This window comes from Lissotriton vulgaris, chromosome 11 (assembly GCF_964263255.1).
Source record: "Lissotriton vulgaris chromosome 11, aLisVul1.2, whole genome shotgun sequence".
Lineage (NCBI taxonomy): Eukaryota > Metazoa > Chordata > Amphibia > Caudata > Salamandridae > Lissotriton > Lissotriton vulgaris.
Window position 1 is genome coordinate 1,026,682,270 of NC_141699.1, and position 27,722 is coordinate 1,026,709,991.

Sequence of the window (27,722 nt, forward strand, 5' to 3'; positions counted from 1 at the left end):
GTGCACATTGAGGAGGCTATACTTACAGCTACTGCTCCAGGACTTGAGCAAAGACTTTATGCTTATCTAAAAAAACAGAGAATCCTGGAGGCTCAACATCAGTGCTTTAAGTGGAAAATTAAAAGTGCCGGTACTCACTAATTTAGAGTGACTGAACGTCCTGGATTTACCAAGGCAGTCCCAATTGTCCCGGTGTCCAACACTTATTGCAAAAATGATCAAATGTCCTGGTTTTGAGAGAGGGTCGGGTGAGCACGAACATTTACACTTTGCTGTGAAGGCTCACTTTCACACCGGCCCTCTCAAGATACCAGGGACAGAGAACAGTTTCAAAGATTCTCTTACTGTGCTGCCTGACCTAATTCAGGCACTACAGCAGGGTTTAATGAAGGGGAATCCACCCCCTGCAAAGCACATTACCGTTACAGTGCAGTTACAGTGCCGGTACTCAGTACCGGTGAGTACCGGCACATTTAAAGCACTACTAACATGATGCTTCTGGCAGCCAGAGCAGCGGCGGCAGGGGCTGGGGCCCCTGCTTGGTGTGGTGGGAATGCCTTGTCACACGATGGCCTCTCCTCACAGGCGTCAGAAGCAGAGCTGTAGCCTCCGGTGTCGCTGCTTCATTGCCAAGCAGTAGCAGAGTGACGCACAAGTAGAGTAAAAACGCTGCTGAATGCAGACAAATGCCCAAGTACAAACAAGACACAAAACCAAAAAAAGAGATGCAAAAAAGAGATGCAACATGGTTATGATTCTTCTAAAGAGTGAGTGCCCTATCGTGTTAACTACATCTTGTCGAACAGCGTTGTGGCATGATCGTGAACATGTTTTACTTACTAAAGAAACAAAAAATAATTAGGACAAAAACGAATCCTTCTACACACAGTGTTGAGTTACATTGAATTTTTTTGTTTCCTGTGGCAGACAAAGCCTTTCTATTATTCTATCAAATGGGAATGTTAACACGATCTGGGCAACATTGACACCTCTTTAAATTCTTGAATACATCAATCAAAAGTTCACGGGGGCAGTTAGATTTCTTTGGCGTGGCAATCAATGCACACTGTCTGTGACAATTTAAATAACCTTTGTCCTCTTTCAGCTGGAAACATACTTTTTATTTAAATCTACTAATTATGTAACAGATGATAGATTAGGTGGTAGTATGGCGAAATTGTATTTTGGCAGAAAGCACAGCAGCTTCACAATTGTGTTTTTCGGCGGCTCTGCTTGGAACCAGATTGTTCATGCTTGAGTATAGTAGTCACAAAAATATGAAAATGGCATAATAAAGGAAAAGTTTGGGAAATACAATCCTTCTTTTAAGGAAGGAAAAACTAGAGATCCGTCATCAACAAGAAAGCACAAAAATAATTGTCACGAAAAAACATACGTTCTTTAAGTACGATTTCTAGAAAGACTGCAATATGCAAAAGGAACACTAGAGGGTAATGTTAGCCAAAAAAAGCCTTTTTGATAACTATCTAATTCGCGACATGTTAGACTGAAGACGAATTCATTATGAAACTAAAACAAACCACCGAGAGCATGAATTGTTAGGTCTCACATTTTTAGTTACACAAGATTAATATATATTTAGCATGAGATAAAAAAACAATGCGTTAAAATGAAAGACAACGCTTTTACCAGTGTTAACCTTTACGTAACGTAAGACGAAATGAATACCGCACGTTTTTATGTATTTGATTAGCCTAGTGGATGATATATAGTTGTGGGAATTTTCCGAAGGAGTGATAAGTTGGTAACAGTGTATTGTACTTCTTTGCTGGATGGCTTTGCTTTAAAGAACAAATTGTTGATACAGCAGAATGAATAAGGTCCAGGCACTGGGCTTGCCAAATGTGCAAGAACTCTGAAGTCAGAGAAGGGCTGTAAGTGTTAAAGAGATGCAAGAGGAAACAAGAAATTGTTGGAAGCAACACGTAGTCCTTCGGGTGGCAAATGGTCATCACTTTCGCGGCAGCTTTGATGTCCTCAGTGGCTGCGCGGCTCACTAAGAACATCAAAGCAGCCCCGAAAGTGATCAGCAGGCGGACAAATAGTGTGCGCGCCCGGCGCACATGCACTGTATCCGATCCGCCTGTTTGGGAGCACTTTTGAAAGCCCTTACTTTATATCTCCCAAAGCACCGCTAACGCAATGGCTTAGCGAGACCTAAAAAAACATCTCCGGTGGGAGAGGTAGGGGCAATACTCCATATGTCGACATGGAGGGAGGTAGGAGGTTACGGTGGCGGTACCCCCCTGAGAGGGGGTCTGCATTCCGGCATGTCCGGGTTGGTGGAAGGGGTTGAATGTATAGGGGGACAGGAACATGGAGTGGCAGGAGAATGGGAGGGAGTAGGAGAGGAGTACGAGGTGGGAGAAAAGATACCGGAAGGGTCAGGGAGGAGGCAGGGAGGCCGGGGGGGAAAAGAGGGGGGGGGCTGGAGAGTGGCAGGAGAGGAAAGAGAAGATTGAAGGGAGGGAGCCAAGGGGGTGGGGGGTATGAAGACAGCAAGGTTAAGGAAGGACCGGATGGGGAAGGAAAGAAGGGAAAGGCAGCATTGTAGCAGAGCAGAGAAATGCAGGTACTCACTATTCCATATTAAAGACGTGCATGGACTGCGTACCGGACAGCACCTGCTCATTACAACCAAAACAGTTTCCTGGTTTCTTTTAGCCTCTCACCCACTCCCCTGTGACTGGCTTCTGCTTTATTAGCACATGAAGCTTGTGAGTCATGTCACTGGAAACTTCCCTGATTTAGACACGATTTAGAGCTTATCTAAAACGTTCAGAACACTGGCTCCCTTTTCATGTGATAGCATCGGATTAAAGCCAGGACGTCATCATCATGTCACCATGAAACAATGGCTTCAATGTCAAAATGCAACTTTACTAGGAATTGGTTGTCACTGAGACATCTCAGCTCATTGTGCGTTTGCTAAGAATGGTCTACACAGTCAATTAAAAGAAAAATGAAAGTGACACTGAAACCGACAAAGAGGGCTACATCCATAAATACATTTGGAAATGGTTTATTACCACTAGGAAAATAGACTTACTTCTGGTTTAAATCTCTGTTTCAAATCTCTATTTTTTTTATCCCTTTTTAAAGGGTGGAAATAGATTTTGAAATTACATGTTTTTAGGTTTTCCCATATATTTAGGGACATTCCCGCCCTGTAACATCCACTTCCCATCTCACATAAGAGACTCTCTCACGCGTAATATTACATCACACTTTGGTGTTGTTACGTCTGAGTGAATCGGTTTAGATGTACAGTGTTGACCTTTATGAATTGCATGCACTTGCACATAAAGTTGTTTGCATGATCATGTTGAATATGTGCGTAACTACACTAATCCTGAACTATTATCTAGCGCACAACCCAACCTGGATTGTTTTGTGGCACTTAGTGTTATTAATACCCAGCAGAATCCTTTTTCATCAATCTTACAGAAGAGAAATATTGGCTTCAAATTTGCATTAGTTAAAACTTTTTCAATGTAGGCACATGCAGATGTTGGCAGCTGGTACTTAAGACTCTGAGGGCCTGATTTCCAGGTGGTCAGAAGAGTAGGTGCTACATTTTGCACCAGATAAAATCCAACTCCCTTTCCATATGGGGAAGTGTGGCTCAATGGTTAGAAGAGGCAGACCATGAAGCAGAGGTCAGACCCGGGACCAGGGTTCAATTCCTGACGCGGCAGGGTCTTGAGCCCAAAAATGTCCACGGACTCGATAATTCTCGCTTCGGTGCCTGCTCGAATCACGGGTTCACACTCTGCAACTCCGGGCAATAGCTTGCTTAATCTCCACTATGGCCCCCCGCGGCGGGATGCCTGGCTTTCAACTTGGGGGTGCCCAGTGCGGGTTATCTCACAGGGAAAAACCAGTACGGGTTCCCAAAGCAAGCGCTTAGAGACCGTTGGTGATAATGCGCTATATAAATAAATATAAATTACATTACATTTACATAGCACCTGTTTAAGTTGTTGGTAAATCTCATGCAGATTTTGGTGTTTACTTTACAATAATCAGCATTTTATGCAGAATACCTGCCGAAATTTAACGAAGGTCGAGGCATTTAATGCATCCTGCAGTTCAGAGTGCGGTAAATACCATCCAATTGGGAATTCTGACCCCTGAACAAACAATGGTTTGAATATACAAGCAAGGCACCAAAGCACACACAATCCAATTAATATCTCTTAGTCTTGTCTTAGTTGAATTCCAACTTCTCATCAGTTCATTTTAGTCCAAACATAAGCGTTACACTGTTCTTTTTTAAAATCAGGAACACTTCCCAGTACATCATTGTTCACAAACGCAGCAGCCGACACATGTTTCCTCCTACTGAACTTTTTCAAGGCTGCAAGATCATCTATGACAATTATTTATACCAATTTGTGCAAGTATTTCTTGACACTGTTTAGAAGGGCCACCACTTGTGGGTGTACTGCCACCTGTTCACCCTGTGTGAGACACTGTTGTGAGTATATAATAAATAGTAAACCCCATATGGAAGGGCATTTATTATAAAAGTCGACATTAAAATGTGATTCGTCGTTGCATGCCTTTGTAATGTTCTAAGTCATATCTATACTCTTGCCGTTAGACCGATAAGTATTATGTCAGTGGTTGGTTCCAGGGAACCCAGACTTACTATAGCTGCATTGTGGTAATGAGTAGTGCACAGATATTCCAAGCCAATGTGGCTGTGCAGTCGTCCAAAATGTTTACCGACCTGATTATGATCTCAGTAATGAATTTGCTGGCATGCTGGAGTTAGCAAAGGAATAGCGTTTTGAGGCAAGGCTCCCATTGAATATTGTATCTAAGTACACATAACCAGGCACCCATAGTATTATGAATCTCTACATTTGCAGGGAAAGGTATGGTTAAAAACAAGTTGAAGGTATGTGTACACGTTCGGTAAGGGCCCGTACACTTACCCCCTTTCAGACTAGTTTTAACTCCTCTTCACTGTTATCGTAGCTTAATTAGCTAGACATTTCCAACATTTTTAGTGTAGGTATGTTGCAGCGGAAGCAGAGACATTTTTTATGCATCATAATAGATATCCACTAGACTCTATTACGGTTAGAAGTTTGTGCCCATGAGAACTCAATAACTACTCAAAACATTAGGTCCTCCGAGGGATCTTTTTGTAGAGCTAATAGGGACTTGACAATGAAAAGACGGATACAATTTCCCTCTTGAGGATCTTAAATTAAGGAAATATCTAACTCAGTAACAACTGTCATAATGTTTACAAATCTGTCAAACTCAGTAATAATGACAAACTCTGAAATACTTATCAAGTCACTTTTACCTAATATTTTCAGAATATGAATGGTCAGTACATGAATACATTAGCAAATATTATAAGTATCTTCCTAAACAAATTTTACAGGTAAATCACTAATATAAGAAATTATTTATTTTACATTCACCGCAATATCAATAACAGGCAATTGAATGGAGAGTGAAAGAGACAAAAGGGAAATATTTCATTGAAAATATCAATATGCAATTTGATTTCATACGAACCTAGATAATTATTGCACAGCGTGCAATGAGAAAGAAAGCTAACCTCTTGGCCAAAAAGGTATAGCCAAGAGCAACATCACCAGCCGATGATCTGCAAATAATTCAGTACAGTCTCAGTCAGGTTTAACATAGACAGCAGCAAGCCAGAGTAGCATAGAGGAAACAGCAGCAAAGCTCTCCTCTCATAGAAACAGCTACTCTACTAATTCTCTTTTTGCACAAATATTTATACCCTAAATATTAATGTCCAATCTCCTAAAAGTATTATTCATAGCTTCTTCTCAATTTTATTGATTTTCAGAATAAGGTGATCATCTGACCATATTAGCTCGACAAAGTTCATTGAAGAAATTCATTATTAGTTCTGATGAAGTCATCCTTCCACGGAAGCAGGAACACACCTTGCAACATTATCCACATCCTTGCGCACGTTTCGCTCGTTTGTAACTTTCGTCGACGAGTCTATTCACTGAGAATAATCAAGAGGAAATTCCTTAAGATTAATTTGTTCACAGCTAAACAAAATAACACAGCAATTTAGAACTAGTGTAGGACAAAATACAGTTACTTCTGAGGCCTAAACATTTAAGTAAAGTGTTTCTATGAAGGTTTTGCGGCCTTCATAGAATTTTGTAATGCATCTCTCTCTAAGAAAATAAAACACATTTCAGTTACAACAAAGATTTCATAAAAGATCATCATGGCAAATGAATCATCATTTTTTTATTAAATCCACAAATATTATTCTAATTTGACCCATTATTAATTAATATATCTCTTCTACATTAGAAGTAAAGAAAAATAAGCATTTTTGGATAACCTTTTTATAAGCATTTTCTATTTATTATTTCCATGTCTCTCTGTCTCGTAAATGTCTTAGTTCACATAAAGAAAGTTTATGTATTGAAGCTCTCTGCACGTTTAATGCTACTTTCATTTTCTACACGTGTTGTACTTCATTTGAAACTTTTCCACTTATACTTCTAATGTGTGCTTTGTTTTGCACTTATTCATAAAAAATGGTCACCCATGTCAATAATTTTCACACTATTAGTCATTGTTTTCATTAGTAAGACAAATATGAGTAGATTCAATTAGGCAGGATTTGCATTTTGCAAAATCATGCTTCATCAGGTACGATCCACCGATAGGTCAAATGGCAGGACCCTGATAAGCCTGCTATAAAAGTTCAAGGAAAATATCATGGATTGTTCGAGACAGAGCCTGTAATTTGTGTTGATGCAGAAAAAAGGGAAAAGTAACTTACCGGTTCCTTGTCAAACGCGCCCCAATACAATGGCCTCTACACGAGGAAGTCTCGATCTCCTTGTTCAATGCACAAGAGTAATTAGGGGTAAAGAAAATGGATGACTGACTAATCCCAGATCCATCGCTGGAATGTGGCTGCTATATTGGCTAAGTCAATAGGTAAGGATATCTCCTTTAGTAAGACTGTCATAACAAGTAAGTAAAAAACAAAATGTTAAAGATAGTTTACCAGATCACCATGAAGAGTAATTAGGAAAAAAACATAACACTAGTGTGTTCTAATATCCTTGCCATTCATTCTTTTTGGTGATCTCTAAACACTGCGCACACCAGAAAGTCCCAACCTCTCTCTTGCATGTGCATGTAACTTAAGAAGTACTATCCAAAAGACGGCCAGATAGCCAACACTTTTTGCTTAAAACCCAGCCGCCACATTAGTTTGGTCAAACGATGACTGTCATATGCATTTTCAGTTAATCAAGTAAAGGAATGTGCCTAAAAAATCGTAACTGTTACTCCAAAAAATAATATGATCAGTTGTGGCCCCATTTTGGTGGGTGCTAAAGAATTTTCATTAACACTGTGGGCAAATGGTAGTACCAGAACATACTAAATCTACTTCTATGATGCCTCTAGAGAATACATGTCAACTGATGATACTTTTTGCCTCCGTTGTGTGAATGATGACAATAATGGTGCGCGTGTGACCTCCTCTGTGTAGCAATTCCAATGAACAGGTATTGGGTAATAAGGTATGTCATAACATTAGTATAGTAGTGTTGAGCTAGTGGGCCGATGTTGTGGCTGTTAGCTCCGAAGCATGTATAGTTGACAACAGGATGTATCTTGCAAATAGTGTCTATCTACTGGTGTGTAACTAGGATGCCGATGTTGTGACCGTTAGTAAACAGCTGGGTATTAGTACCTAGTCACCCTTGTCAAGAACATATGAATCAGATGCGTAAAACACAAAAATGCATCTTAGAAAATGTGGCTCATATCACTACATCCTTGCACCATAGAAAGTTATGTGTTTGTCACATGTTGATCTATATGGTTGTACTCATTAGCACACTCAAGTCTAAAGAAACACATGTAATTCCTTATCAACATTCAAACACTGTGCAACAATGGTTTGTGGTAGGGGTCAGAAAACTCTGACTAACTCTTAAAATGGGTCTGAGCCATTTTCCCTTGATTGACACTTGTGCCCTTAGGTTGCTCAGTATCTGTCCTACAGATTCATAAACCTGCTGTAGTATGCTATATAAAATGCAAATATGTGACTTAGGTGTTGCACACAATGCTATGCTGCAAATATATACAGTATTTTGACATTTCAAGCCCGTAACCAGAAATTACACGCATATGCTATGTTACGTAACAGCAATTTGTTAAGTGTACATCTACCCTGAGGTTTCTTAGCGCTGTCTGCACCTGGGCAGGAGGGAGCCTAGTTATTAAAGAGACAGGTTTTTAGCTCCATTCTGAAAGAGATCAGGATGGGCAAAGCTCTGATATGGGATGGCAGATTGTTCCATAGCTTAGTGGTTCCAATAACAAAGCTTCTGCTTCTCCAATTGGCTTTGTAAAATCTAGGAGTGGTCATTGGGTTCTACCCCTAGTGATCACAGCTGTCTGCTATGAGTGTAAATCTGAAAAGAGTGTTTCCAAAAACCTGGGTCAATATTGTGCAATGCCTTATGGGCTACGCACAAAGCCGTAAATTTAATGCAGTTTCTTACAGGAAGTCAATGGAACCTCCGAATTTCTTTGGCAACCGACATGAATTTAGGGGTCCCCGTGCGCATACTAGCAGGCGCATCATGTACCATCTAGAGCTTATTAAGGTTGTTTTCCTGCATATTAACATATAGACCATTGCAGTAATCCAGCTTGTACAGGACCAATGCTGTAATTACTGTTTTTTCCACCTCCACTGGGATATGAGGAAAGAGTGTTTTGTTCATTCTGAGCAGGTAAAGCAGGAGGAGATCCTAAGAGTTGAATTGAGGTTGGAAACTTAACTTAACTAATATCACACTCACATTTTTTGCCTTTGTAACTGGGATAGGAGGAGATCCCAGTTCTTCCGGCCACAAGCTGGATGACCAGGCAGGCAGTAGATTACCAAAAGGAATCACCTCAGTTTTACTTGAGTTCAGTTTGAAGCAGTGACTGGACATTCAAGAGCTGATAGCCAGCATCGTGGAAAGTGGCCAAGACCTCCGAGACGTTTTTAAAAATGGACAGGACAATAAGGGTGTTGTTGGCATAGGAAGTTAATGCAAGGCCAAAAGATTTGACTAAAAGAGCCAGCTCTGTACCATAAATGTTAAACAGAGTCTGATTAGTAGATGAGCTCTGCGGAACGCCACTGGGAAGAGTGAACGTAGCCGATTCAAAGTTGCCAGCACCAGTGATTGTGATCTATAAGTAAGAAAAGATGTCAGGGGGAAATTAACTTTGTCCTGAACACCTAAAGTGGTGATACGGTTGATCAGCATCCATGGTCAACCGTATCAAATGCTGCTGACAAGTCGAGGAGAATAAGTGCTGCCGCTCCACCTCTGTTAAGCGCGACCCTTATCTCTTCTGTAGCTTTAATCAGTGCTGTATCTGTACATAAAACCGAATTGTGTCTCATCAAGCAGCTGATTATCTTGAATATATTGTGTGATCTGGCTATTCATCAATTTTTCTACAGGTTTGGCAGGTAGAGGGAGATGCGAGATGGGACGGTAGTTTTTTGGGATCATCTGGGTTTATATACACACACTCTGGCAGTTCTGGTCGCCTCAACCAGGCAGTGAGAACTTGTGCAGCATTTGAACTTTGGGGGCATCCTGTTGGGTTTGAGTGCTTCTTACCAAAGTTCAGTTTTCCATCTTGGTAACAGATTTGACTACACTTTTCAGGACTTTTTCCAGAGACGACCACAGGCCGAGAGACTGGTCACTCATAATATTAAAAAGTAAAAAAATAAAATAAATAAAGGTCCCTGCTTTGCCTGCGACGCACGCCTATCCTCCGTCTTCGTGTCTTCGCCCCTGCTGCTGCCGGCAGCCTGCACCGGATGCACCCAGGTTTCCATACTCTGCCAGCCAATCACAATGCAGCAGAATCAGCATCGTGACTGGTGTGAGTGGCCTGTTTTAACGCTCACAGTGCCTGGGGAGGCTGGGCATGTTCTCCACGGAGCTGTGCAACAAAGCCAAATGAAGAACATGCAAACTACACATGACTGTCTTTTGCATGTAGGGAGGGAGTGCAAACTACTCCTGCTCCCTCTGCTGCGAGCCAGCCAGTCGCAAAGAAAAATAAAATAATAATAACTTCTTATCATTTTATTTTTATTTTCCACTGCTCAACGAGCAGTGGGGCGAAGCTCTTCCGCCTTAGTGGAGGAGCCGCCACTGACTACAAGTGAGATCAATATATTGTCTAGGTTGAGATCTGTAAATGACTTCTGTGGAGTCCCTATCAGTGCTAAGAAATTTGCTGTGGGGTAGAATATTTACATTTTTATAGACTGAAAATGGAATGCAATGGAAACAAACTGGGGCATTCAATTTAAAGAAATATATCAATTTAAAATAGAATATTTAAAAGAGAAGAGGAAAAGAAAGCACAAATTCAGCGACACTGACCTGGAGATATTAGTGGAGGAGTGTCTCTTGAAACATGACAAACTCTTTGGCAAAACATCAGTGTGAGATCCTGAGAAAACTAAGAAATAAATTCAGGCAGGGATCCAACAGAGCATAAATGCAGTAGGTGTACAAATAGGTTGGTGAAAAAGATTCAGAAATACTGGTAAAGCCTCCGCCCACGCACCATGGAGAAGGTAGCTACAAGAAGAAAGGAGGCTGCAGCTACAGGTGGAGGACCAAACGCAAAGCCACAACCGGCCCCTATGGTACAATTATTGGAGACGATATTCTAGCCTGAAGCCATCTCTGGACTCTCGAATATTGACACTTCAGCCCTATATCTGATGCTACAAGTTAGTTATTTACAATTTACTTATGTAAATATGTCTAATGAAATACTACTTTTAGAACAGAACACCACAATCTTTGTTAAAATGGTTTTATCTTCAAAGTACTCAAAGAAGACTCTTTGAATAAATAAATTAGAAGATTTTTCATTTCAGGTTTTCATTGTGCTCAATCCAATGTATTGTTGTTAAGCCATATGAATAAGCCCAATACTTAGATTCTTTTATCTTTAGATTTCTAGATTCATGGCTTATGTAAAATATATTAATAATGAGACCTATATATTTTAGGTAAATCTGAAACTTAAAACAATTATGTTGATATAGAATTAGTACATTAGTACAGCAAGATGTTTAAACATGCTGATCACTTATATTGAATCCATGCTTTCACTTTCTTTTAACCTACAACTGGTCCACCTAATCATACAACGCCATCAGAAACAGAGGATGTTGGTGAAACTTCCTGTCGGACAGAAGCTGACTCTGCTGAAAATGTGATTACCATTCCTACCGAGACTGAAAGTGCACCAAGCTGCAAAACACCACTCTTACATTAGGAAACCCAGCTGCAACTATTGATTCATCTGCAGAAACTCCACAACAACCATTATTTTGCCTTCCTATTTTAAAAAGAGAAGGAAGGGAGAGAAAGCTCACCTACTCTTGCTGAGTTCGATGCATTGAACAGACAGGCAGCAAAATTAGATAGAAACATTTCTGAAGGTAATGAAGCCATTATATCAGGCTTTGAAGAGTTAACTATGACTAACAAGCATTTGCAATGCAATAGGACTCGCATTTACACAAGACCTATTGCATTGGAAACAGGAGGGCAAGAAGGCACGAACGGGAGTGGGGGGGGTCGAGAAGTCACAGACTGCGGGAGGGGGCAGAGTGGGAGACAGGGAAGAAAATAGTGTTTGGAGTAAAGGGGCCAGTAGCCATGGAAGGATGCAAATGAGGACATGGATGTCATGAGGAGGGAGTAACAAGCCTAAAACCAATAGGTAGGCAGCATTTAGGACCTAAAACAATGACAAAAGATGGGCGGAGAGTGGGCGGAGCTTCCTCGAAGCTTCCACACTATACTGAATACTGCATGCCTCGCAAAGCGAGCAGTGCATGTTCTGCAAAGCTAGGCTTGACCTAAAAAGGAGCTGGCCACACAAATGCCTTAAGACTGTGCATCACACATGCGTCAGCAGGGACACATGAACACTTGCCTCCAAACATTTGGGTGTTCTGTCGAAAGATGGGCTACAGCCCCTGAAGTTATGAATCGGTGAAGTGGTAACATGCAGGTGGAGTTAGTACACCACAGTGTTGCCTTAGCAAGACGCCCAGCACAAATAACAAACCTAACCCCTTGCTGCTGGGGTAATTTTCCTGCTGTGCTGGGGGCGCGCACAGCGCCCCGGTGCTCATGACGAGCTCAGCTCGTCACGGCAACACCCATTTCAATAGAACGTACAGCACAGCAGGGGAATTATCCCAGCGTGGTAGTGTTCTAATGGCCATGACAAGCTTAGCTCGTCATGAGCACCGGAGCACTGTAGCTCATGACGAGCTGAGCTCGTCATGAGCATGCAACTGTTGATGCAGGAATCAAGGCAGCAAGGTTGGTTGGGGAAGCTGAGGCGGGCTCAAGTGTGAGCTGTATTTCCTTTGGAGTACTTGAAGCCAGAGTGGGGAAGGGCAGGAAGGGCCACACAGTGTTCGGCACAAAGACCAGCTACTGGACATCCAAGGCTTAAATTTATTGTTTAGTACACAATACACTTTGTTTGGTATTTATTTCAAAATATGTCTGTGATATGTAAATTAAAAGTAGATGTTTGTGTCCTCGTCCCTGCACACACATCCCTCTGCAGTTCTTGCAGCATAAGGTCCTAGAGTTCGCAAGCGAGGGGGATTGCCTACATCATCTGAATTGTCATAGGGCAGGGTCTATAGGGATTCTCTTACAGATTGCGCAATTAAGCAGCATAGTGCAGGTGGCTACTAGTTTGCAGCACATTGCTAGATCACAATTTAAAGCCCCCCCCCCAGTTTTGTACAGACACCAGAAACTGCTTTTAGGTAACCCAAATGTCAGCTCACTAATGCTCCTTGTTTGAATGTAAGAAGTAATGCGCCTCCTTTGTAAAGGGGTTCGGGGATGCAAGTATAGAACCAGGATCCATAGTCTTAATGCATATTTACTGTCACCTGAAAATTATCAAAGTTGTTTTAGAATTTATGAAATACCCAAACGTGGCTTCTAAGTTGAGACAAATTTGCTTCGAAACAGTCTGTTTCCAAGTCTCCAAGTTCTCGTCTTGCTAGCTGCTCATATAGTCCACAGTGTCCAAAGTTGTACTAATCATAAGTGCTCCCAAGGTATCGATCAACGAGGTCTGTGCTCAGACTCGTGGCATTACATACTACTTGTATATTTAAAGAATGGTGCATTGCGATACATACACATACTGTGTTTCAGGGGGTGGGCAAATTAGAACATGTGTGCAGTCTACACATCCAGTCACTTGGGGGAAATATGCTATAGCATAGATTAAGAATTTTGTACCTTTTAACTCCGCAGGGCTACTTGGAGATGCAATGTAGGCAGAGGCGTAGCAAGGGGGGTTGGGGGTGGTCGGCCCTGGGCGGCACGAGTTTTGAGAACAGCAGCCTTCCCCGCTCCTACCTGCCTACCCCGCTCTTCAATCGGCAGCCAAAGGGGAACAAATACCCCCGCTCTTTGATTCGGCCGGAGAGGGGCCGCAAACACGGGTACTGCCACAGTTGTGTGGTAAATAAAGTATTACCCTGTCATAATTTCTATAGTTAAACAATGGGTCATGCATAAAATGAGAGGCAGAGTCCGTGGTGTCCGATTGAAAAGGGCTTTATTTTAATAACTCGAGTTAGGGGAGAATCGGTTCCATCACCACTAATGTTCAGGAAGGGTCTTCTAAACTTTATTCACAGAGTACAATATTTATACATTCAATTTCGCACATAGGGAGGAGCGCTCCAGGCAGAGCAAGAGAAAGAGAGATAAGAGCATGTGGGCGTGCATGAGGGCGTACATGTGGGCGTTCACTTGAGGAGTCATAGGTGAGTCATAGGTGGGTGGATACATGGAGGGGGGTTGCATGGCCAGCTGGGAACTTTGCCCTACTTGTGTGCGCAACTTGATCATGACGTGCAACTGACGTGTAACTGGGGGGAGCTGAGTTTCGGCCTGGTAGGGAGGCCTTCAGTGTCAGGGCGACCACCACGTCTGGTATTATCTGATATCTTAAGTCCGGGGATGTATTATCTAAAGCAAAGGTCGCTCATCACAAAGAGCCAATGTGGGCATCTATTTCTTCGTTCATTGCGTGAGGGCCTTGAGCTTTCTATGGACGCGAGCTCTGCAAATCACTTAAACGGAGACAGAAAGGCTAGGCCCTATCTCTGCAGACGGGTTCTGTTTACCTCCTTCGCCAGGCAGGAATGTGATTCTGTAGAGCAAGCAGATAACTGTTGTGCACAATACTGTCTTGGCACCCCGTGCTGGGCCCCTCTCGGCTTAGCCAAAAGTATGCGAGGTCAGGGATACGTAGCTGCAGCCCTCAGAATGTCTGGATGCATGAAACTTCAATTCGGGGACTGGCTGAGCCACACAATGGAGAAATGGGTTCTTCGCGATATATTAAAAGTGCACAATGCAAACACATGGGCCACATGGGCCTCGGCGCAATATTAACGTTTCTTTTATGGAAGACTTGGTAGCTGGCATCCTAATATGGGACGTAAATGCAGAGGCATCATTGTTGCAAGCCATAGAGGGAAAATGCATGGGTGACATGCACGTACACTAAACGTTGGGGTACACGCAGGGGACATATTGGCCATGTAAAATTTCTTTTTCCTCATTCCCTCCTTGTCCCCTACTGTACCCTTCAGGACACATCTATGTTCATGAGACCGTATATTTGATCATACAGCATCATTTGTTCATCTTTGATCCTTTGTATACGTGGATGTGGAACACAGGCAGTCGCACACAGGCCGCAAATGGCCGGGCCACACTGCAGACAGAGACAGCAGCCGAATATCATAAGCAGTATCGTTCCTAGGAACGACAACACTTTCCATCCCCATGCCGATATTACACCCCAGAGCCAACTGGACCGAGTCCATGTGCCTGGGTCTTGATGTATATCATGAGCAATCTTGTGGAGCCTTGTTATTGCTGTGTACACAGATGGCGCGTTATTTGGAATGAAAACGCAGCAACTGGAGCCGATCACTCTACATGCCCCGCCCCTATCCGCCAGGATGACGTCAAGAACAAGGCGGTTCTGAAGAACAACCAGTCGCATGGCAGACTGCTCCTGGGTCAAGTTCGCCAGGGCAGATGCAGTCTCATTCACAACTGCTTCCAGAGTCCTTGTTAACCTGCGTATGAGTTTACTGTTTTGGACGGGACCTATGAAGAAAAAGAATCCTTTGTTGAAATCTGTATATTGCTGCCAGGCTGTCTGTCTAATCAATCTCTGAGGCATCGGTCTCTCTCCTGTGTCTAACATGCTCTAGTCGTGAATCTCGATGATAATGGGATGGGGCCAGAAAGACAGGTGGCAGCAGGAACGCTATATAACATGTCCCACCCCAATCTAAGGGCAGATGTACATAGGCTGTCTGACCGCAAATTAAATAGGTATGGCGAGATGCTTTGAAAGAAGACTTTCCTTTATCAGTAAACTCTACTACAGCATTACACTCGCTGTGTCCCATATGTACTGATCCTTTCTTTCTAACGCACAAATCGCCTTTTACTGGTAGGACTGAAATAAACGGTGGACCCGCATTTTGCGTGGGCTGAACATTCAGCATTATAAAGCTGAGGGAAGCGTTTCCTTGCTCGTACTCTTCATTTTCTAGATCGGTCCCCTTCCTTTGGGGGAGTCCGTCTTCGTCTGGAAAACATACCTCATTCATTACTTTATTCAAGTTTCCCCATATCCAGTCACCCTGGTAAACTGTGGACTTTCTGTCGATTGATGACATTAAGGCAAACCATGCTCCGCACGAACCATTGTGGGAGAACGGAAAAGGGACGAGGGGCAGAACTCCCTTCATCTTTTGATAAGGCGGGAGTCGGCCACATACCCAGCAATCTGTCACATTGCTGGTCTGATGAGAACGGTGCAACATCCGAATAAAAGTATTGTTGCGCAGGGCCAGTCAGATCACTAAATGTATGCTAAATGTATGCTCTATGGTGTCATTAATGGAAGAGTGTATATGTGTGGCAATAGGAGGAAAGAAAACATGTAGTATTAAGCTGATACAGATTATAGTGATGCACAGAAGAGACAGAAAAATCAGAGTTACTATACATCTACTACGTAATATCTTGCAGTATTTTTCTTTCATTTTGCTCTTTTTACTATTGTTGTCCGCGATCTTATACATGTCAGAAATCTTGTTCAACCGATTCACCACCTAGTGGACTTAAATGATCAAACGTCGTCTGGCTTTCTAGATCGTAATTTGGACCTGTACTCTTGCTGTGGAGTCTTTTCTAGCAAAGGGGGCTCAAAGTTTGTAATGTCTTTTGTCTTTACCAAAGTTCCAGAGTCTCCAAAGTACCGTTTGCAGTGATGGGCATGGAGCCACCCTTTTCTCCCTTCGACTTTGATGGCTGTCCTCGTTGTTAGTAACACTAACTTCGGCGCCTTCTAACGCGGCTCAAGGGGGCTTGATCGATCAAAGTTCCTGACGAGCACATCATCTCCTGGGGCTATGGCGTGCTCCTTGACCTGGGTGTTGTCAGGGAAGGCGGCGGCAACCTGTGAACAACAAGAGAGTAGTGCAGACATCAAGGAAGCCAGGTAATCTGTAAGCATGTTACTGTCAACATCAGTTATTTTCTTAGGCATAGGCATACCCCACATGTTCGGCGGTCTACCGAAAACCACTTCATATGGTGATAGGCCTGTTCTGGAATGGGCTACCATACGCATGTAAAAGAGGGCAACCGGCAAGGCTACCATCCAATCCACGCCTTTGTCTGTACAGATCTTTGCTAGTTTTGTCTTAATTGTCTGATTGTGCCTTTCTACAAGGCCTGCTGCTTCAGGGTGTCGCACACAATGGAACTTCCAGTTATATCCTAACAGAAGGGACACTTGTTTCATTAATTCAGAAGAAAAAGGCTGACCATTGTCTGAGTAAACGACACGGGGCAATCCGTATCTAGGAAAGAATTTGCGCACCAATTGCCTGGTGGTTGTCACAGCAGTATAATATGGGACTGGATACGCTTCTGTCCATCTAGTTAGTGCACACACAACTACCAGGACATACTTGTAACCTCTACATCTGTCCATTTGGATATAATCCATCTGGAGGACCTCGAAAGGGTGGTCAGGAGGATGAAATCCGCCTTGTTCCACCGGGATGCCTTTACCTGGATTGAACTGACAACAGATCATGCATGTTCTTACTTTTTGTTTCGCTGCTGCACGCAGGTGCTTGTTAAACCAGATATTCTGTAAGCTGTCTATCATTGCCTTCTCTCCCAAGTGTGCTGGACTATGTGCTGTGTTTATGATCACTTGTACCATTGAATCAGGAAGAAACCATGTTGCTTTGCCCTTAGTCATCCAACCCTGGTCAGTCTGGACCCCTCCTTGTTCAGTCCATTTCTTTATTTCATCTGAAGTGGCATGTGTCTGTATGTCGAGTACATCTTGAGAAGGATCCCTGACTGTCATACTTTTTGTCAGTAATGGTACCTCTGTCTTTGTCGTGTCTGTTGGCGTCTGGGCTGTAAGTTTAGCAGTTCGGTCCGCCAGGTCATTACCCTGGGAAATGGTGTCTGTAGCTTTGGTGTGTGCTTTGCATTTCAGAATAGCTATGGCTGCAGGTAAATGTATTGCTTCCAACAGGGCCTGAATAAGCGGGCCGTGCTGAATTTTGGCCCCATGAGAGGTCAAGAAACCTCTCTCCCTCCAGAGTACTCCAAAATCATGAACTACGCCAAAAGCATATTGTGAATCTGTATAAATCTTCACTTTCCAGTGCTTAGCTCTTATGCAGGCTTGTGTCAGAGCGATGAGCTCTGCTGCTTGCGCTGACAGTATGTCTATTCTTTGTGTCTCTATGACTTCAGTAGCAGTGGTCACGGCATATGCTGCCACTAATTCTCCCGTGCTCGTCCTCATGCATGATCCATCTACATAGAGTATTAGGTCAGGGTCTGGAAGTGTAACATCTGTCAGGTCTTGTCTTGGTTTCGTCACTATATTCATTATTTCCACACAGTCATGTGGTGCGGTGTCGACTGTACTTGAGGGCAAAAGTGTAGCAGGATTTAGTATGTTACATCGTCTGATCTCTATGTGTGGTTGAAATAACGTCAGTTCATCTCCTGTCAGTCTCGCTACGGTCAAGTGTTGTGTCTGTGTCCTGTTCAAGAGAACTTCCACTGCATGCGGTACCTGTACTGTCAGGGGGTGTCCCAGCACTATCGAGTCACTTTGTCTTATGGCTAGGGCTGTTGCCGCAACCGATTTCAGGCACGCAGGCAGAGCCTGGGCCACTGGGTCCAGTGTACTAGAAAAATAAGCACAAGGCTTGTGTTTTCCTGCTTGATCTTGTGTGAGGACAGATAATGCTGTTCCATCCCGTTCAGTTACGAAAAGCATAAAGGGTTTGCTGTAACTAGGAGTCGCTAAAACTGGTGCTTGACATAAGGCTCTTTTCAATTCTTCAAATGCCAAGGTGTGTTCTTGTGTCCAAGGGAGGACAGTCGAAGACGCTGCCTCCTGTGTTGTCAACTGTATGAGTGGTTTGGCTAGATAGGCATACTGGGGAATCCACTGCCTGCAGTATGAAGTGAGGCCAATGAAGGCCCGCACTTCCTTTTGTGTCTTGGGCTGTGAAAGGTTAGAAATTAACTGAATACGTTCTTGTGTCCGCTGTCTACCCCTCTTGGACAGCAAGTGTCCAAGGTACACCACTTGCTGTGCACAGAATTGTAACTTTGAAGGGGACACTTTGTGCCCCTTGTCTGCCAGAAAGTGTAAAACCGTCAGTGATGCATCCTCGCAGTCTGTTTCTGATCGTGCTGTAATCAGGATGTCGTCAACGTACTGAATCAGTGCTGTGTTGGTAGGCATATTAATACTGTCCAGCTGTCTTTTCAATGCCTGACTGTAAACGCTAGGACTCTCTGTGAAGCCCTGTGGTGCTCTCGTGAATTTAAAACTTCGTCCTTTTAAACTGAATCCTAAAAGATATTGGCTGTCAGGATGAATAGGAACGCTAAAGAAGGCATTCTTCAAGTCAATGACTGTAAAGAACTTTGCCTCAGAATCAATAGCAGTCAGTAATGAAGAAATGTCTGGGACCACTGGGTATTGTGGGACTACGCATTTATTCAATTCTCGAAGGTCAACAACTAGTCTGTAAACTGGTGGTGCATTAGGGTCTGATCGTTTAAGGATAGGAATGACAGGTGAGTTACACACATTTGAGTCAGTCTCCACCACCACCCCTTGTGCAATGAGTTCGTCAATAATTTTTAATAAGGCCACTTCGGCATCAGGTGGTAACTTGTATTGTCGTATATGTGGTAGTATTACTCCTGCTTTGAGAGTGACATGGTGTGGTGTTATGTTCATGTAACCTACGTCAGTCGGACCTTGTGCCCATAGGTGCTGTGGTACATTCTGGAGTCTGGGGTCAAAATCTGTCAACACATAATGACCCTTAAAATCACGTAAGAACAGTCGCACTCCCTCCGGAGAACAACAGATAACTGCTCCTAGTTCCTTTAATGTCTTTATACCAAGTAAGTTTTCTGGACATGATTTAGTAAGTAGCAAGTCTATGGTACGTGACAGTGGACCAACCCCGAGGGAGACTGGTTTCGATACTTCATTAATAATAGGCTTTCCTGAAAATCCCAGGGAAATATTCTGTGAGCCCGAGAGAGGTGCCCCTGGAACCTCGTCATGGCTGATGGTAGTTCTGCTCGCCCCTGTGTCAATCAGAAACTTTCTGTCCTGTCCCAGTACACAGCCATGTACATAGGGACCTTCTTGATCTACAGGAACCTGAATAAGGGGCAAGCCATCTTCCCTCTCAAGGCTGTTTCATGAGAATGATTGGTATTCTGGATAGTCTGACTGTGTGTACTGATACATTTGTGGTGTGGCATGAATAGGCGGTGGTGGGGGTGGAAAAGTCGCTATTGTCTGTTGTGTGCTCTGTTGTGTGCTATTTTGCCTAGGAGTGTGTGGTCGTTCTTTTGTTTTGCCTGTAGCTATATTGTGTTTCAGGACAGCACATTCCTTTACATAGTGACCTGGTTGTTTGCAATATTTACAGTTCCCCTTGACAGGTGTCGTGCCATTTTTGTTCGTGTTTGCCGTTACCGTTTGGGCAACCAGCACCTTCATTTTTGTCTCTTTCATGCGTCTCTTTTCCTGATCCTGCTCTTCTCTAATCCTGTTCTGGTGATATTGTGGCATCTGCAACATTTGTGAAGGGCTGTTTGCTTGCCAAGTACTCTCAACCTTCAGTACTCTATTCTTGATCTGGGGTAGGGAATTCTCTACTAATTTGCTCACAAAAAGATGGGGATACGATTCGCTACCGGGCTTAAGGCCACTATTAATAGCAAAGCATTTCTCGAATCTAGAATAGAAATCACTTGTGTCCTCTTCTTGTTTTTGTTTACAGGCTGAAATAGCATCCCAGTCTTCCTTTTTAATAGTCAATAGTCTCGGCAAAACCTGTATTAGGAGTTCAGGTAGTTCTTTAGCTTTGTCACCAAGACCAACCCCCGGGCCTCTGTCTTTATCCTCTGTTTCCAATGCTTCCCAGCTTAACTTTTTCTCTCCCACCTCCCAGTCTTTTTCCTTAAGCTTTTCATAAATGCCTGCTGGCAATAGTACTTTCAATAGTTTCAGAATGTCAGCGTACGTATAATCTCCGATGCGGAGAATGTCTTTTAATTCTCGGTGAAACCCCCCCGGGTCTTTATCATGGGAGGGCAACATCTTTTTCATTTCCAGTATTTCTAATTTCGTCAAGGGGGTGTAAACATACACCCGTTGAAGCTCATTGTTTGCATTTTTGACGGGATGTACCTCTCGTAGGGGGTTCTGTCTGTCTACGTATAGGTCCTTTCTGTCGTGGTATGGGCGGGAAGCATGCATGTGGTCAGAAAATGTAAGTACTTATGTCGTTGATCCAGGATGACGTTAATTAATTCAGTACCCAGGCCTGTCCATCTATCTAGAAGTATGTCGTCCAGTAATTTATACAATTGGCCGGGATCGGAATATTGATTCTCATACAACGTTATTAAATGTTGGACCATGTAAATACCGGCCAAACGCTGTTCGTTCGGCGGGAGGCTCAAGAATGTTTGGGCCACTATATCATTGCTATATATATTAGAATTGGACACCCACTGGGTGGCTGACCGGGCCAACTCCATTGCGTGTGGGGTGTGAGATCGCTCGTTCTTTATCCGTCGTTCCAGTGCTTTTTCAGTAGATTGGAATAGATTATCAAGGGAATATCTTTCTTTTATAGCCGGCCCCTGTTTACGGTAGTCGAGGCACTTGGGCCTGTCAAACCGTCGTGCATTACCTACATAATTTATCTTGTCTCTCGCCTCGTCTACCGCCTCCGTTGATGACTCACCCTTCTCGTCAGGCTCTACTTTGTGTGTTGCTAATATTTCCTTTCGTATTTTGTTCATCATGCTGTCTGTCTGTCCCGTTTTATCATGCCGACCGGCATCTATGTGATCACTCCATTCTATCAAACCAGGCTTTACATCCCCGTCTCCTTCGTCTTTTTCCCTGATCAGGCAGTTAACAATAAAACGGAGGATGTAGTTCTTAACCCCCAACTTTCTATTTTGCATGGCCTGTGCTATACACTCGGGTCCCTCCCCTGTTCTAATGAAACGGTATATTTTATCTAGATGGTCTTTTATATCTGGTAGTTTGTCCAAATATGCGACGGCCTGTCTTAGTCTTAGTGAAATCACGAGCATTGAGCCCTTTCCTGGTTCTGGATCGTATATACAGTGAGGGATTGCTACATCTATAGTAGGCCCCCCTCCCCCTACGGCCCGGGCCCCACGTCTTCTTTCACGAGCTGCTGGAGCTGTTGGAGCTGATCCGCTGGTGGGGGCGGAGGGAAATCGGCGTTTGCGTAGTCCGGTGGGGACTCTTCTAGATAGGAGGAAATAAACGCCTCGGATGCTGTCGGCTTTATTCTACGTCCTCTATAGGGTACAGGTGGTGGCGTTCGCGATCTACGGGGTGTTTCTGAGGGGGTCACTCTAGCTAGTTCTTCTGAGAGGACGGGATAAATACCAGCAACGACAGCATTTCTTTCTCTATCAGCCTGTTCTGCTTTGACCCGTTCCCCCTCCTCCTGCAGTTCTTTTTCTTTGGCTTTTTCCGCTGCTTGTTTAGTTCTCTCTGCTTTGTTGAATTCTTTCTCTGTTCTCCTATGTGCTTCTTTGCGCCATAACTCAATGGCATCTTTCTGAGAGGGTCTTGATTTCTTTTTTCATAGCGCTTCCTCTACTCTCATAATGCATTCAGAATCCCACGTTCCTGAGACAGGCCATCTGTACTTCTCCTCTAAATCCTTTGTGTAATCTACCCATAGGTCTAAATACAATATGGCATCTAGCCCGTGTTTATTATACATATAATGACCAGGTGTGTCTCTAGGCGGGATGTTAACTGGCTCTTCTAGTATTCCTTTTCTGGTCCCTATCTGACGTAATTTTGAAAACAGTGGCATGTTGAAACCAACTTAATGAAAACACAATACACACCAAAATAGTCTGACTGAAACAATCATTAACACTAAAACACTAAAACACTAAAACAGATACAGTTTAACTCCATGTACTTGAAAACAGTTAACTTTATGCACTGGAATACAACACAACCATACCGGTCTCGTAAACGAGACACGTCTTTACCGTGTTCACGAAAATGAACCCGTCTTTACCGTGTTCATGTCTTTATCTTTATGCGTTCCCAATAGTGGTACTCACCGGGAAGCAGAACTTGAAGGCCTCGGATACTTGATACTGCGCATGCGCGGAACAGGTGGACCCCTGGAAACCTCGGACCTTGGTTGGGCTCTGGTTGGGATGATCCGCGATCCTCACCGCCTCGTGTGGATGCCTGGTCGCAGTCCGTCTCCTTCATGGGCCTGAGGGAGTAAGCGGGAAGTCCCGCTGGCGTGTACACTTTGAAGTCCGTCACGGCTGTAGAAGGGGGCAAGGGCTGGACCTACATCTCCGGCGCGTGGGGAAGGGGATTTGTCCCTATTCGGGCGCCAGATTTATGTGGTAAATAAAGTATTACCCTGTCATAATTTCTATAGTTAAACAATGGGTCATGCATAAAATGAGAGGCAGAGTCCGTGGTGTCCGATTCAAAAGGGCTTTATTTCAATAACTCGAGTTAGGGGAGAATCGGTTCCATCACCACTAAGGTTCAGGAAGGATCTTCTAAACTTTATTCACAGAGTACAATATTTATACATTCAATTTCGCACATAGGGAGGAGCGCTCCAGGCAGAGCAAGAGAAAGAGAGATAAGAGCATGTGGGCGTGCATGAGGGCGTACATGTGGGCGTTCACTTGAGGAGTCATAGGTGAGTCATAGGTGGGTGGATACATGGAGGGGGGTTGCATGGCCAGCTGGGAACTTTGCCCTACTTGTGTGCACAACTTGATCATGACGTGCAACTGACGTGTAACTGGGGGGAGCTGACTTTCGGTCTGGTAGGGAGGCCTTCAGTGTCAGGGCGAACAGCACGTCTGGTATTATCTGATATCTTAAGTCCGGGGATGTATTATCTAAACAAAGGTCGCTCATCACCAAGAGCCAGTGTGGGCATCTATTTCTTCGTTCATTGTGTGGGGGCCTTGAGCTTTCTATGGACGCGAGCTCTGCAAATCACTTAAACGGAGACAGAAAGGCTAGGCCCTATCTCTGCAGACGGGTTCTGTTTACCTCCTTCGCCAGGCAGGAATGTGATTCTGTAGAGCAAGCAGATAACTGTTGTGCACAATACTGTCTTGGCACCCCGTGCTGGGCCCCTCTCGGCTTAGCCAAAAGTATGCGAGGTCAGGGATACGTAGCTGCAGCCTTCAGAATGTCTGGATGCATGAAACTTCAATTCGGGGACTGGCTGAGCCACAAAATGGAGAAATGGGTTCTTCGCGATATATTAAAAGTGCACAATGCAAACACATGGGCCACATGGGCCTCGGTGCAATATTAACGTTTCTTTTATGGAAGACTTGGTAGCTGGCATCCTAATATGGGACGTAAATGCAGAGGCATCATTGTTGCCAGTCATAGAGGGAAAATGCATGGGTGACATGCACGTACACTAAACGTTGGGGTACACGCAGGGGACATATTGGCCATGTAAAATTTATTTTTCCTCAGTTGGCCAATGTGCTTGCTATGCCACTGAATGAAGGAATTTATTCTAGCCAACATTGCGTCATTTAAAAAAAAACTGAATAAGGTACTCCGTGATATCCCTCCTGCAATTGAAACAGTGCATTGGTATGTATCAAAAGTTAAAAGGTATAAGCTATGCACTACGCAAGAGATCTGTAGCAAGAGAACCTCTGCTTTGTGTAGGTCTGCTGAAGGCAGGGTTCAGATACTTAAAGCTAGAATGATCTCTCGTACGCCTATACCTAACATGAACGTCCACCTTCTGTCTGAACATGTGGTCGCTCCTTCTCCTCCTGTTGGCTCCAACAATCCTTATCATCCTCATTACAGCATAGAGTAGAGCCATTGTGAAGGACTTAAATTTATTTCGGCCCCCCTTGATATACTTTGCACCTGATGTTTCCAATTGGTAGTGTTTTGCAGGTACAAAATGCTTTGTTTTAATGAATTCCCTTTTGTCAACTGCTTGGTACGTTGAAATAGCAATTTGCTATTTGGTAATTGCATTTAGCGATTTGGAAATTTCTGTAGCAAAAATAAAAAAATTATAAATTTATTGTACTGTGTCCAATTCTAAGAAATACGCCTTTAGCAAGTCTTTCTAAATCACAAACACTCTGTTTAGTAATCACTTACCAATTTGCAACTGGCTATTTTTTTGGACATCAGGCCCTTTTTCTTATTTATCGACCAGGCTTTTGATGGGTGTGGTCATAGGTTTAATAGGTAAGGGGGTTAAAAAAGAAAGGGATTTTAGTAAAGAGGTTTAAAAAGCAATAGATTTACACAAGGTTAATTCTGAAATGTGAACATTTTCATAAAAGTGCATTGATTTATCTTCTGTGGGTGTTCATAGCATTGAAACCTGGCAGGAATTTAAGCATGAGTGAAGTGCATATTTAACGGTAAAATAAATGTGGAAATATACTGCTTTCAGCTTAATTTTTTCACAAAACCGAAAATAAATATGGATAAATACAGATGGAAATGTCAAAAAAATAAATGCCATAAAACCGGGAGCACTATTTTTAATGTACAGTAATTTACATATGTTATATATTAAATACACTTGAAAAGATAATTGTTACAGTGAAAGAAAAGAGCTTTGTTACAGTGAAAGAAAAGAGCATTGTTACAGTGAAAATACAAGAAAGCTTACTTTTTTAAAGTATCACAAAGTGTTTGACTTAGTTGAGGGGAATAACTAGTGAGAATTTTACAGGCATGTGGAATGGATTCAGCACCAATCCTTTGCAGTAGAGTTCTTGTTTACATATTGGAAGCAAAAATTAATTGAACGGATAAACTCTTGAAGTGGTTGGAGAAACCTAATTTACTAACGAATATCATTCATCTGAACAATCTAGATTTGTTTCCGGTATTTTTTTGTGTCATTTTGCACTTGTTTGTAAATCCACCATTTCCTTTTTTTCTAGGGACAACCTGCTTGATTGCTTTGCTTTCTGATAAAGATCTAACCGTGGCAAATGTCGGGGATTCCCGTGGAGTTTTGTGCGACAAAGACGGAAACGCAATTCCTCTGTCACATGATCACAAGCCGTACCAACTGAAAGAGAGGAAAAGGATCAAACGAGCCGGTAAGGTTACTGAAACTTTTGTACCCTAAAAAACAAGTTTTTAGTATGTATCGTGCATTAATCAATAAAGATTAATAAAAACAAAGAACTTTGGTGTTTCTATTGGCCTGCACCAGACAGATGGGCTCTGCTCAATAACCCAAGTTAGGAGTTTGGTTCGTGTTTGGCTTGTATTTTTGAAATGTTCATTTGATTAAGACAATGGAGGGGTGCGGCAATAGAGTACGTCTGCCATGGTCCCGCCAGCCGCTCCAAGCTGCCAGTTACAGGACGCGGGTAGAGTTTAGGATTTTGCCTTTTCTTCCACTTCCACAAGTAGCCACCATTTCCCGGCCAGATAGGAATGGGGTGGTAGGACTTGTTGCTTGATCCCAACATGGCAAGATGATGGTATGACGAAGATGGTTCCCTTAATATCTGAGATGCCGATGGCCCGTGTTGTTGTGCTCTTTAACACAAACCTAGTGCCCAGCCTTCCCATCTCTCTTCTAAAACATTTGTGTAGCCAGAGGGGTGGGAGCTCTCAGTCACAGAAGCGGGGCGTAAGTCCTGTCACCGCTTTTGTCTGGTGGCCCTCCAGTTAGCCCTATGGTCATTTTTCCTGAGGTTTGCTTCTTATACTAATGCCACTCATACATGGTATCCATGATGCACTCCTTAGACTATCCCTTTTGCCTGTGCATGCTCGGGGGACACCTATACAGGCGGATTAAATCCAAGGGATGCTCCATGGATGCTCCCCGACGTAGAGTCCATCAGCTCTGCGTTCCACCAGGCGCTCTGCAGATCTATCAAGTAGAAAGGGGATGTCAACAAGGCTTCTGAGGCACTGTGGTACTGATATCTGCCACCGCTCCATCATTCTAGATCCAAAACTCTGCCACCCCTGTAATTCAGGGCCAATCTTGGGCATAGCTTTAGTAGGAGAGTGTCAGGGTATATGCAAGACCATTAGCGATGCCTGTGCCAGTTTTAAATAGGATCCTTAGTTTGTAGAATTTATTTTGAAAACCTTTGTTCGGATTTATAAATATTTTATTTGAGTACTTGTGTGTTACTCCAAACGTAAGTAGAAGTTCCTCATGAATTTCCTGGACGAGGGCACATTTACTTTTGAAAAAGCGACTAGCCAATCAGCCTATTAAAGACTTTGGTAGTCAGTAATCAGCTGAGGTTGGAGGTTTAGTTGCCTTTTTGTTTTTGGATAAATTATTTTATTAGCATTTTAAACTGTGTAACACAGTAGATTACCGGATCGTGAAAACAACAGGAACACCTATACTCTATCTCTGTCACGTCTATTCGTACACATGCATCATTTTAAGACCCACTAACCCATCTGCCCCGCACACCCCCAACCTGTTGGCGTGGATATATCGAGAGTGTGCTACAACTGGACGTACCGAAAGAATTAGCTTTTGTGAAAGGCAAAGTCTATTGCTAATTGGCCAAAGGATTTCATGCAGCTTTTGGATTTTGGGTCCATACTTCACCAAGTGTGGAAATGCCAATGAGGTCCCAGGTCCTAAGTCTTTTTAGGTTGTTGACATGCCAAGGTGTGTGCCATGCCAGAGTGGGGTTTTCACAATTAGTCTGCCTTGCCCGCCAATATGTTTGAACGCTGCCTTCCAGCACTCCAGTGGGGTTCCGGTGATTATGGGCAAATGAGGAGTTCTGGCTCCGAACTGAACGGAGTGTAAGTCGTAAGGTTGTGGTATAGGTGACTCTAGGCATACCTCTTCCTCCCCCTACTCAATGGAATGAGCTAGGAACCACATTAGT

The 27,722-nt window shown here is 43.3% G+C and overlaps 1 protein-coding gene across 1 annotated transcript in view; it reads left to right on the plus strand.

The window, feature by feature from the left end:
- The window catches only part of PPM1L (protein phosphatase, Mg2+/Mn2+ dependent 1L), a 505,802-nt gene that overhangs the window by 405,066 nt on the left and 73,014 nt on the right, over nucleotides 1–27,722 (plus strand). The window contains exon 3 of the mRNA XM_086944343.1: nucleotides 25,779–25,940. Coding sequence (XP_086800469.1) covers nucleotides 25,779–25,940 — 162 coding nt within the window. The remainder of the gene's footprint in view (nucleotides 1–25,778; nucleotides 25,941–27,722) is intronic.